The sequence below is a fragment of the Schistocerca piceifrons genome, chromosome 1 (genome assembly GCF_021461385.2).
Source record: "Schistocerca piceifrons isolate TAMUIC-IGC-003096 chromosome 1, iqSchPice1.1, whole genome shotgun sequence".
NCBI classification, from domain to species: domain Eukaryota; kingdom Metazoa; phylum Arthropoda; class Insecta; order Orthoptera; family Acrididae; genus Schistocerca; species Schistocerca piceifrons.
Genome location: NC_060138.1, coordinates 629,767,344 through 629,781,074, shown reverse-complemented (window position 1 = coordinate 629,781,074; position 13,731 = coordinate 629,767,344). Strand labels below are relative to the sequence as shown.

The window sequence follows — 13,731 nt, the reverse complement described above, 5'->3', positions numbered from 1 at the left end:
AGGTACAAATATTTCCTAATGTTGATAAAGCATTGCTCTAATTTTTTTCTGTAACTTGCAGTAGTCCCATACTTGTGTAGTAGACCTAAGCTTTATTTCAGAATCAACTAAATTATAGAAAAAATAACATTTTTATTAGGGAAAAAATTATAAAAATTAAAACGTAATATGTGATAATTTTTATTCTTGTAATATACATAATAGGTGGAATTAAATAGGTCTAGTACCTCAGCCATCATATCACGCATATCTGGTAAAAATTTGGTCTCCTTCAAATGTACAACATTGGATTAAATGGTACCTCAATTTGAGGAAGCATTTTGGGAAAAAAATTGCATAAATTCTTTGTAATTTTTTAATAACCCTACGCAGGTTCGAAAATATTCAAAATACTTCTAATTTGTTTAGAACGCGTGCTGCATTACCGGATATCAACAAAAAATCTGTAAAACATTTACATCATAGACAGTGCCTGAAAGAAATAGGTGTTGATTTTTGCATAATATTGCGCCAGAAAAGTACCCTGTATCCTTAAGGAAATCTCTTGACACATTGTAGCACTTTTGACACGTTTCATCTGCATAGTGGAAATGGATGTAGGCGAAAATGATAGCCATCGACAGAACTACAGAGAGGAGTTACCATAGAGATGTTTACCAAATCACAATGTAGACATACAAAGCAGCTGCGCTCAGCATACAGAAACTTTCCAGGATCTCACTCCTTAATTTGGATAGTATACTTATTCATTTGTACTTCGTGCGTATTTATTTCTACAGCTGTTTCATAATAAAGGTCTTCTCTTGAATACAAAAAAATGAAATTTTTTCAATACCCAGTTCATTTGTTTTCATTTATAATGGAAAATTAGTGAAATTAATAGTCAGGAAGTGCTGGGTTTGTCACTGTGCGTGCCCGTTCCATTGCGTGTTTGTGTGAAAGGCTGACATAACCTTCTCAGCTGCCTTGCTTTTTTGGTAATCAGTCATGACATGTCTTTTCACTGTGTGGTAAAATTCTGCTGTAGTTTCTTATGTTTGCTAGCTGCTATGTACTCATCATCGTGGGCAGATATGTAATAAGGAAAAAGAAAGCCTTAGACATAGACAGCTTTTCTACATCTGAGGAGAGTGGAGGTGAACATAATATTATTTGAAAGAGGAAAAGAAGTTGTGCCCTCTTCATCTACTAACCAGAAAAACATAATACCAGGATGGAAACAAAGTCCAATATAACTGCCACTATAAGAAGTACATAAATTTCAGATTTACGTGGGCAGGTGATGAGGACAAGCACTAGACCATAATGTTTGGTGTACAGTACAGTGTTATCAAATGATTTTACTGGCATGTAAAGAAATTGTTGCATCCATGTTTGGACCAAATTTCAAAAGCATTTGCTTCAAATTATACGGTTCATTGGCGTATTGTGTGTTATGTATTATTAGCTGAATTGTTTCCTGAATATCTACGCAAAAATTCCTGCTGAGTAATGCAATAAGCTAGCTGTAGGTTAGGATGCTAATTTCAAAATGCTTTTCTCTTGTTACTTGCGCCTTGGCATGAAAAGTAACTCTCTATCTATCTATCTATCTATCTCAACAGACTACTACTCTGCATACTACTAAATGAGATAATTTTCTTCTTCCATAAACCACATACAATTCATTTAAATGCTCAGGAAGCAGTTTCAAACAATTGTTTGCTTGACAAGTTAACTTCAAATAAATTCGCCCTGATCAGTACTACAGTTCAAAGTAGACTCTCCTAACTCATTTATTTTGTTCTGTTACTTTCATGTATTGTCATGCCGTTATCTTCCATGGAGGCCAACACAACTCGAGGACTGGGATCTAGTGCACAGAGAAAACATTAAGAACAGAAAGTCTGGCCAAATGCAAGCTGCCACCAGTGTCGCCCCGTCCAGTAGCAATGCGATCTGTTGCCATTCAGTCAACATGCTCATAAAGACACACACTGTACTGTACTCAACACCCATGTCCCACTTTCCAAACTACATTAAATTTTCTTCAGCAGTCAACAATCATCATTCACCAGTCCTAAATGCCCTGAGCAACACATCACTTCAATGAAGAGATATGTTACACTATAAAGTTGATATTAAAAGTAATTTTCTAGAAAACTTAACACACAGTTTGCCTTACAGTTAGATGAAAGCACTGACATTTCCAAAAAAGCACAATGTCACCTTTTGTGAGATTATTTTTGTAGATCAGAAATAAAGCAGTAAATGTTCTCTCTGAGAAATTGAAACAGTCACTGGAGATAAGATATTTGCCGCTGTCGAATTTTTCACGATAAGGGACATAAGTGGACAGATTGCATTGCTATATGAGCTGATGGCTGAGGGTTTCTAACTTCTGTGCGGAATATAAGCGTATCAGTCATAACTACTCACCACTTTTTTCATAGGGAGGATTTAATGATGAATACTGTGGACAGAAAAATCTGGCTGACGTCATTTAGTGATCAACTATGCAAAAACTTGTTTGAGAAACTCTGTAAAGAAATTTGTGAGGATCATAAAGGGTTGTTAGTCACAGAAAATCTGTTGGATTTCCAAAGAAAAAAATACCAAAGTTCTACAACTTTGAGACGACGTACTTGCATTTTGAAACTAATGATGATGATAAGATTTATTACTGTGAATGTCTTGAGTCATGTTTAGTGTGCTGAACTGGAATACCATTCTAGCATTTTCAACAAACTAATTCTTTGAATTCAGGTATGCAGGTATGAATTAAACTGCTCTGAAAAGAGCAACTTATCAAAATCTCATCAAATAAAGTTCTGAGATCAAAATTTAAAGAAAATGCTCCCAATGTTTATCTCCAAATCAATATCGAGATATCACAGGTAAATCAACCTCTCTTTTACTGCTCATGTCAACATTTTACTTGTGCAAGTGGGGAGTCTCTAGATTGAAGAATGTAAAAATATGACAACAGGTCTCGCCTCTTTAATACAAATGACGGGATGGGTTGTATATGTCAAAGAGTTTGCCCATGTACAAGACCACCTTGCAGATATCGCCAGGGCCAAGTAACTCACTAGTTTTGAATTTTCCGTGTCTATATTTCTGTGGTTAATGTTCATTTTTTTCCTGCTTAAGAGTCATGAGTTTCTTTTGTGTTCATAAGTTCCTCCTTAAGGGGATATGGAATCGCCTATCCCTGCAATGTTAAAATATGCATACTATAGGGAACATTTCCTCACAAACTACTGGAGACAGACAGATAAAATTTGTACTGTTTTTGAGTATTGATAATTTATAACAATACTGAAACAACAGTTAATTGTCAAAGTATTTTTCTTACAGAGATATTTTACATTTATTTTTAAGTAAATTTTTTCCGTCACTTATTACTAAATTATCACCACTAAGTCTTTTGTAAATCAAGTAATTAAAAAATCGTTGTTCCAGTGTGTAAAAGAAATCCATGGACAGTCATAAAAATTTCAGACTCCTTACCTGAGACAATGTTTCTAGAACAAGTGAAAAGCAAACTTACGGAAACGGAGAAAAAAAGATTAAAACATTCCTGATCCATAGTTAATACCCCCTTCACAGTCTTCATAATCATCTTCAAGTCTTCTTTTGGCACCTCTCTGCACCTGTCTTGCTTTTTTCACTAATGTCTTGATTATATGTTCCCAGCATGCCTTAGTCTGTGCTGATCTAAAGTCAACATAGCATGTACTGTGCGGGAACCATCACGCAAACCCAACTTTTGAAGGACCTGGCATTTAGTTGTATTCACAAGATTGAAGGTTGCCACAGCATCATACACACCAAAATGTAGTGTACTAATTCCAAAAAACGCTGTTTTTGGGAGACGATGCCATATCACACTATTCAAGCACTCGTTGGGGTTCTGCGTTTCCCATGAAGACAGTTCTTCAGAAGACTTCTGTCAGCCAGATCTCTGAAAATGGGCTTTATTTCTTCCGTGATGGCTAATGGTAGACTGTGGTGAATGTATTTCTATCCAGTTGTTAGTCCCCTTTTGTATTTACACCAGTTCTTTTCACCTTTGGGGCACAAACTTTGTTCTGGATGCTCATCTGTGGATGCAGTGTGGAAATACAAAGCCCATATTACTTTCCTAATTTCTTCAAGATTGCCTGTGTTTTGCCTGATTGCAAGGCCATAGCAATTCTGAATTTGCTTTATTATGGAATCAGTCTATCTTCCTTTGCCATGCAAGGTTTTCCTATTATCTAGTCCTGGCACCATTCTCTTCTGCACATGTCCTATACATTTAAGTTTGCTTATATTTACACTGTTCCCATATGGTTTGCATTCCAGAACTACTTTGAATGCTTTAGAGTCACCATCTCCCACATACTTGACAAAGCAAACATTATACCACTCTGAAGAGCAATAAAAAATTTTTTTTTCACCCCAGCAACCTCCATGCCACCACTACTGCCATAGTAATTTGCAACAGTCATCACTATGTTCATTTTTCAGCCTATCTATGCATCTACAGTATTTAAACATTATTGCAACATCAATAACCTTGCCAGTGCCAACTCCAGTTGCTGTTACAACACCATTGTTGGAGGTGTGAGGTGTGACCCCTTTTTAGCCATGTGCCATCAAAAGCTACTGTGAGGTCACGACTGCCATGATTTTCTTTCACTGGTTCTTCCACAGCTACCTGCATTGACTTCGTGCTACATTTTCAACTGCAGATCCTGGTACATAGTTATAAGCATCAAACTTTGAAGGTACATTGGAAGATTTAGAACACCACATAGCATATCACCAGCTGCTTTGCCCTTAGCAATTGCTCGCAATCCATAAACTAACCTAATATTTACACTATAAAGTTCAGTTTTCGTGTATCCATTATTTACAGTTACTGCAACAGAACTTGGAAACTTACAGCAGTACTTACAAACACTGCATATTAAATTAAACTGGGCAGCTAGGCCAACATGGGATTCTACTTTCAGAGAAACATTTCCTTGTCATTTTTTGCAGCACACACTGTTTTCAAGAGCTTCACACAATATACTTGTATCAGTGAGTTCAAAAACTTTTCCCTTTATCAAGTAAATTGTATTTCTCTTCCAGATCTCTTTGGTTCTCTTTTTTAAAAAATGTGAGAAGCACTGTTTTCATTTGGAGTAAGTTCGTTCGGCAAATCAGTAGTAAGTGTACTCACATTTTCCAACAGTGATGATGAAGAACTGCTTTGCTAATGAATCATTTCTTTTCTTTTACGACTTCACGCGCTTTTTAAGCACTTTTGCTCTAGCTCTAGGCATTTTCACTGCAGAAAATGAAGTACTAAATACGAAATAACTTGACAACTACTACTTTCATATAGCACACTGTTTACAAACAATCCCGTCATAGTCAAAGACTAACTTGAGGAAACCAGAGGGGAAACATTTTCGGACAAATAGTGTACAAAGAGTTGCTGGAAATTGGGATATTTGAATTCATGTCACATAAATGTACTGCCAAAAAGTTTATGGTCAGCCATGAGAGACGTGTATAACTAAAGCACAATACCCAATCTCACAAATGTATAAAAATAAAATAGTTATAATTCTAGTAGAGCTATGTATGATATGTCATTTTAAATGATGAAACTTGGCTGAAAATAATACGTCAATAAAACGAAAATCAGATTTTTTATCCCAAAATCTGATTCTGTATCCCCTTAAGAATATGTTTCTTGTTGTTGCATACCTTATTTTTGTGTTCATATGTTCTTATTAAAGAATCTTACGTAATAAATTTTGTCATGTTTGTATTTATTGTAATAAAGTACATATCTGGCGGTTCAGGTGCTCAGTCCGGGACCGCACAACTGCTACGGTCGCAGGTTCGAATCCTGCCTCGGGCATGGATGTGTGTTGATGTCCTTAGGTTAATTAGGTTTAAGTAGTTCTGAGTTCTAGGGGACTGATGACCACAGATGTTAAGTCCCATAGTGCTCAGAGCCAATAAAGTACATAGAATAAATTTTTCATGTGTTTGCTTTTGTGCATCAAAATCACATGTAGCTGTGTCGTGAAAGTTTGAAATGTACTTTGATGTGTGTGTCCCAAAGGAAAAAAGGCTGCAAAATGTGGGTTTGGTGTACCTTGTGTTTAAATTACCAGACCTGGTTGTAGTAGTAAATTATTTTGGCAGATACAAAGGGAGAGACACTGGGAGGAACTTAGGAGTACTAGATATGCCAAAGAAGCATTAGATTTTGGTTTTTGCTATGGAATAAGAGAAACAGTTGGAGAAGTTAGGAAGTGTAGGTCAGCATTCTTTTTGCAAATACACGGATATACTGTTTGCTGAACACCGAAACACCAAAGATTTACATGTCCCTATCTTCACTTGAAGCTGAATATGTAGCATTGGCTGCAGTGGCAGCTGAACTTCATTGACTAATTCAACTGTTGACTTGACATGGGTCTTGAGGTCAGCCATTAAGGATTGTAGAAGACAATTATTGTTCTATGCATTTGCTTGGAAGGTGAGAGTATCGAGGAATGAGGCATGTAGATATTGAATACAGTGCTGTCAGGCTTTGCGCTTAGGAATTATTATTGTTTGTTATATAAGCACAAAGAAACAACTGGCTGACCTGTTAACTAAGCTGTATCCAGTGAACAATTTGAAAAGTTGAGATATGGTTTAAATGTTCTCGGAGGAGCTCTAAATATTGTCAGAAGTTCATCAAATATATAGTTGTTGTTACAAGTTAACTTATTTTTGTGCCCGAGGAATGCCCACAACTATCTAAATTTATCTTCTTCGTATTGCCAGGATTGGAAACATTGTACCAGTGAGAGATAAGCTACTTAAGATCAATGAGGTATGTCAGCTTAACTCATTTGTCATGTGGATTTTATGGAATTCTCCTGCATTATTTCTTCTATATTCTTTAAGGGTCTCTTCATCTTCTGGTGGGGGAGCTAAAATTATCTGTATGCTAAATTAGAGGTGTTCAGTGCATGCACCAAGCTTGATCATTACTAACGACCTTAGTAGTTGTTTGGTAGTGGGGTAATGAGAAACGTGGCTCAAGCACAAATACTCAAGAGTAAGGCAACTCGGTCATACTCCTAGTAGAAAGGATATTAACGAAGTGATAATGAATAAAATGCAATTAAAGCTGTGTGCATTACAAGCACAATACTCAGTATATGGAAGGAAAGAAGGTAGGCAGACAGTTAGGTTAGAGTTGAAGGCACATTCAACATCAGAGCAATAAAAAATTATCTTTGGTATTTTAATGAAAAATAAAATTTAAAATGTAAGATAACTGAGTTATAGAATAGTGTCGTCACTAGGGCCACCCATGTTTGTATATATCTCAAGTTCGAATGTACATTTAGAAGCTGATGAGTGTCAGTTCAAGAATTTCTTTATAGGGGAGGGGTGGGTATCTTTTTGTTCTTCCTCCTCGACTAGGCTGTGTCACTCGAACATAATTTGTAATTCATTTCTTCAGTCTTTTTCTCACGGAGGGCTTGAATTCCTTGAAAGGAGGTTGAACACATGTAAGCTTGTAGTGGGAATCCTGTAGCTCGTTAATGACTTTGCTTTTTAGGATGGTATGTGTATGTCCTTTCAACAATTTAAGTATTTCATTTTCACTTCGAAATCTGGTATATTAGATGCCCACAGCAGTTGAAAAGTGTCAGCCTCCAGGCCATCTTGGCTTCTTGAAAGGTTCCAAGAATTAAATTTTGCCATCCATTATATCAAGCTGATATGCAGATATAATTGCCTTGTTGCTCTTATGTAACAGCAAATTCTCAATCATCATCTCCCCCCCCCCCTTCCCCCTACAGCTCCTGAATGAATTGATTTTAGCATGTAGTCTACCATTGAAATTAATATTCCATTTTAACAAATATCTCTCTATCAAAAATATTCACCTTATTACTGCCAGTCAGCATTTTATCTTTTCTGCTTCGACCATTGGCACCTGTTGTCTGCTGACAATGACCTTGATTTACAGGTACTTATTATATTATGTTCTTATACCTTTTGATGGTGCCTGTCTCGGTGGCTGCATGATCTTTTGTACTAGTTTAGACTAACATATCTGATGATAGATGGGAGTTTACAAGAAAAGAAATTTTTGTGATCCAAAGACTGTTTTACATTCTTCTTTGGCATGTGTCAAATATTTGGTGCGGCGGTACAGGTGAGCTTTCTTATTAAAAGACAGAGCTCCAAGTGTAGTCTAGTAATGACCGATAGTGTCCATTGTTCCCTTAAACAGGCTGTGGTATTTTCCTCTAAGTACCGGTAAAAGCTTGTAATTCCCCACAATTGTTTGCGTTCACAAGTTCTTCCTATTGCGTGATCCAAATGTAGTCATCCATTGTAAAATCAACAGATTTTCATAGTTTTTTGTATCTTTAACTAGTCTCTTTATTTAAACGTAAGCCTACCATTCACCAGCAGTAAATTGTGATCTGCTCCAGGGTATGCTTTATAATCCAATATCTGATTTCAGAATCTCTGCCTGACCGTGATGTAATCTAACTGGAATCTTCCATATCTCCCGGCATTTTCCAACTATACCCCCTCCTCTTGGATTCTTGAACAGTATTTTTCCATTTATGTAGTATAGATAAGAGTTGTGATCAAAAAGTAATGGGAATTTTTTAATTTCGCAGGCTTTATACATCAGAGTTTCAATTTTTTTAATCTTGTTGGTGCACATGTTCCAGCTGTATTTATGCATTCTCACCTGTTTTTAATATTTAGTTTATTGTTGACAGTCAAAAATGTTGTGTGTTTCGGATCACTCATCGAATTTTTCCTCTCGAAAAAGATGGATCAAAGAACTAGCATTAAATTTTTGTTTAAAAATGGAACAAAATGCAGCACCACATCCAAAATGTTGTTGTGGGTTTTGGTGAATCTACTATGAGTAAAAAGTGTTTACAAATGATATAAATGTTTCAGAGAGGGTAGAGGAAACGTTGCTGACAACAAAGACCGCTTTGAACGCTCTAGCACATCAGTTGCTGACGACAGTGTGGAAGAAGTAAAGAAAATGATTCTTGAAAGTCACTGAATCAACATCAGAGGGGTTTCTGATGATGTTGGTATATGCCAAGTAATTTTTTGGAGTGTTTAGGGCATGAAACGTGTAGCAGCAAAGTTTTTTCCAAAATTGTTGTAAAGTCTTCGTGTGGACATCACTCAGGAATTGCTGAATGAATTTGACAATGATCCAGACCTTGTAAAGAAGGTTATAGCAAGTGACAAAACATGGGTATATGTATATGACATCTAAACCAAGATCCAGTTATCTCAGTGGAAACCGACCAAAGAGCCAAGACTAAAAAAGAAAAAAAGACATATCATTCAATCACATGTGAAGGTTCCTCTGTTTTCTTAGAATACAGTGGGATGGTGTATCATAAGCTTCTGCCATTGGTTGTACGGTTAATAAGGGATACTAACTGGAAATTATGTACTGTTCATGTGAAGCAATCCGAAGAAAACAACCAGAATTGTGGCAAAATGGGACATGAAAATTGCATGACGATAATGATCGTGTTCGAGGTCGTGTTGACACCTCGAAGTTCGTTTGTGATTTTTTTATATATAAAAAACACTGTTGTATCCTCAGCTGCTGTATTTGCTGGACATGGCACCCTGTGACTACTTTCTGTTTCTGTGGCTGAAGAGAAAAATGAAAGTACTGTGGGGGTTCTGCTACCATTGGTGAGATACAAGGAGAATTTCTGAAGGAACTGAAAACCATAGTGAAAAGTGAGTTCCAGAAGTGCTTCCGAGACTGGAAAAAGCACTGGCACAAGTGTGCTATATCTGAGGGGGGTTACTTTGAAAGGGAGAAAGTTGATGTTGATGACTAAATAAATAAACTTGAAATAAATCAGTCAAGAACTTTCCAGCGTTAACCTTTTCCATATATGTGCATTAAAAAGCTGTAGCCCACGGTCGTCTGAAAATTTACTAGCACATTGTGTAAAAATTTAAAGTAAATTGTTCAAAAACTTCAAGATTTTTGGTAACGACTTTAAACTAATACTTGTCTTTATATCCTAATATAGATGTTTGAAATCAGAACACTTGTTTTACATTATTTGCAGAAATACAGTGTGTGTGTGTGTTGTTGAATAACGTATTATTTTGAAAATACATGTAGTAGACTAAGCAGATAAAAGTACATGGACAATAAAGCCAAGCATGACTACCTAAAGAAACTGTCTGGTGGAATGAGTTATTAAGAAAGTTGTTCAGAATAGGAATTTCATGAAGGAGATTTGCATCAAGCAATTCTGGGTAAGCCAGATTAGACGTAACTGTCTAATCATAGACGGAGAGGGAGCAGTGGAGTGTCAAAACTAAAAATGCAGGTTAAACAATTTTTTGAGTATAGTGGAGGGGCAAAATAACAGTTCAGAAAAACAGTCTAATCGTAAGTAGAAGAAAAAAAGAAAAATACAGGGCAAACAGTTGGTTTCGTTGTGGAGTTGAAGTGCCAAGTATGGTTGAGTTAAAGAATTTAAAAAAATTTGAATAACATTTCTCAGAACAAAACAAATGGTTATGAATATATGCAGTTATATAATGTCATTTTCAACTAATATGGCAAGATGAGAAGCACATGCCAAACTAGATCTCTGGTGCTAATGATTTATGGCACTGGGTCGAAAATTTCAGAATAAATGGGGCAACAAGTTTTTGTATTGAAGAAATTCTCCAGTAGGTGACCTAAGAACTGTAAATGAGGAATAGATTGTGAACAACTTCCCAGTGATCAGCTAGCTTTGGTTATACCACACAGAAAGAGGCTGATAACAATATACAAAAAGCTTCCAAACATTTATTTTGTAAATTTAGTGACATAAAGGATTGAAGGTGGCAACTGGACTAGCAGTGTGTGTTCTCAAGACAACATAAGAGTTTTTCCATTCCTGCATACAAAAAGCTAAAAGAAATTTTCAAAAAAAAGTCAAGTATACTTAGATTTAAATGTTACCAGGGAGACCGATCAATATGCCTGGGAGAAGCAGATGTTTAAGGACCACAAAATTAAATCAGTAATCCCAGATTTGTAAACAAAAAAGAAACTGGGAACTGATTGTAGTGTAGCAGCATTCATCACACAGATAAATGACTGTATTATTCTCTTCCATGTTTACAGCCTGTTATTAGTGGGGAAATGGTGGGGGAGCTGCAGTCTACATCAGTGGAGTGAGTTCTTGAAAATGTGGATCTTAGGACTATATGGAAACACGTTTAAAAAGTTTGTCGGAATGAGAGGTGTAGAGAAGTACTAGTTCATCATTTGCAGTGGTGTTGTTATCGTCCGCAGCTCATGGTCGTGCGGTAGTGTTCTCGCTTCCCGCGCCCAGGTTCCTGGGTTCGATTCCCGGCGGGGTCAGGGATTTTCTCTGCCTCGCGATGACTGGGTGTTGTGTGATGTCCTTAGGTTAGTTAGGTTTAAGTAGTTCTAAGTTCTAGGGGACTGATGACCATAGATGCTCAGAGCCATTGGAACCTTTTTTTTTTTTTTTGTTGTTTGTTCATGTGTGTGTGCACCGAATAGGTAATTCTTAGTCTCCTTTTCTACATCAGAAGATGATGTAGTTAATTCACGCGTGTGCACGTGCGTGCGTGTGTAATGAGTAAGACATGTAGACAGAATTTAACTTTTCATCTGTTATTGTAGAAATGCTGCTTTTCAGAGCTGTTAATGTTTTTTTTGTCCTGTTTTCCAGGAGGACAGCACCCATGAAAAGGATTCAAAAGGCAAGTTACATTGCTTTTTTTATTTTTATTTTTTTTTTTAATTTTTTAAAGTATACCCATAAAGCATTAATTCTTCTCATTTTCCTCCTACTTACAAGAAAACATACCCCTTACCACCCCCCCCCCCCCCCCCACACGCACACACACACGCACACACACGCACGCACACACACGCACACGCACGCACACGCACACGCACACACACGCACACACACGCACACACACGCACACACACGCACACACACACACACACACACACACACACACACACACACACACACGTGCGTGCGTGTATATAGAGGGTGTAACATAAAGATGCGGCCAAACTTCCACATGTTATAGGGACATTGGTTCAGAAACACTTCATTTCCATGTTAGAGCTTAGTCACTAAAACTCTTCAACAACATCATCGACAACATAACGAAAACTCATTTGTGGACAGAAGCACATATGCAGTAAAGAGCAATTTTTAAATAACCACTTACAGAAGTGTATCTGTACAGGAAAATCAGCTGAAGAGATTGCTTGCACACGCTGTACATGGTATGGATACAGAAGGTTCTACATCTACATGAATACTCTGCAATTCACAGTTAGTGGTTTACAAACAATTTACTTAACCACCTTCAAACTATTTCTGTACTGTTCTGCTCAAATAGTGCACTTGAAAAACGAACACTTCAGTCTTTCCTTGCCAGCTCCGATTTTTTCTTATTTATTTGAAATGATTATCTGTCCCTATATAGATGGACACCAACAGAATATTTTCACATTTGGGGGAGAAAGTTGGTGATTGAAATCTCATGAAAAGATCCTGATGCAATAAAAAAAAGTTTGTTTTAATTATGTCACTCCACCTTGCATATCCTATCACAGATACGATATGCAAGTTACGCAATAATACAAAATCAACTGCCCTTCCTTGAACTACTTTGATGTCCTCCATCAGTCCTGTCTGAAGCAGACCGCTAGAAAAGGATAGACAAGCATAGTACAGGAAGTCTCGTTAGCACACTCACTAACAGTCTGCAAAAATGCAGTAGTAGATGCAGTGGCCATATTGCACTCACAACTTCAAATTGTCATAGCCGTACCGTTTATTGAATAGCTGCCTTGCGTGTTTGGATTATAATTTTCAAAGGCTGTTAGGAAAATATACACAGTATCATTAGTAAAACAAACGGTTACATTGAATCCACAGAAGAACTGTAGCATCCATGGAGAGCTTGCATGTATAAAAGCCATTTATATTAAAAACACTGGATATACTAAATGTACGATTATGTAGTACCTAATAGTCTGTTGTGAGAAACAGTCTAGTGGTAACTAATTCCTGGTACTGTGTGTTATATTTAAGTGAAGTATGCTACTGAGGGTGTTACAGTAGCACTATGTCAACCATTTACGTATAGTAACTTAACAGATATGTGTATTAAAGTAAAATTAATGTGTGTATTAAAGTAAAACTAATAAACAGTCCTATTACAATTGTTCAAGCAACTAACTGCACTGTTAAACATACATGTGCCGTAAACTTAACAGCAAGATAGATGGCATTGCTTATGAAAAATGTATTCCAGCATACCTACAGTTCACAAGCGTGCCTCCTAGGCTGCATTATTGTGTCCAGGTTTTGTTGCTTTACAGTTGTAATTTGCTTAAACAATGGAAAATCTAGGATGGAATGCAACAATATTATGTAAAGGATAGTTGCTACACACAATATAGTGGAGTGCATGTGTATCAAAAGGTGAGCATTTGGCCAACAAGCCGCCCTCCCACCCCACCCTCCAGTGTGCGCACACACATGCACACACGCGCGCGCACACATATGCGCGCGCGCGCACACACATGTGCGAGTGAGCGCGCGCGCACACACATGTGCGAGTGAGCGCGCGCGCGCGCGCGCACACACATGTGCGAGTGAGCGCGCGCGCGCACAC

General features: G+C 37.2%; 1 protein-coding gene across 2 annotated transcripts in view; it reads left to right on the top strand.

Annotated features, from left to right (window-relative positions):
• Positions 1-13,731, top strand: part of LOC124804708 (scaffold attachment factor B2-like) — a 233,832-nt gene that overhangs the window by 110,452 nt on the left and 109,649 nt on the right. For both annotated transcript variants that reach the window (XM_047264971.1, XM_047264981.1), the window contains exon 5: positions 11,757-11,787. In XM_047264971.1, coding sequence (XP_047120927.1) covers positions 11,757-11,787 — 31 coding nt within the window. The remainder of the gene's footprint in view (positions 1-11,756; positions 11,788-13,731) is intronic.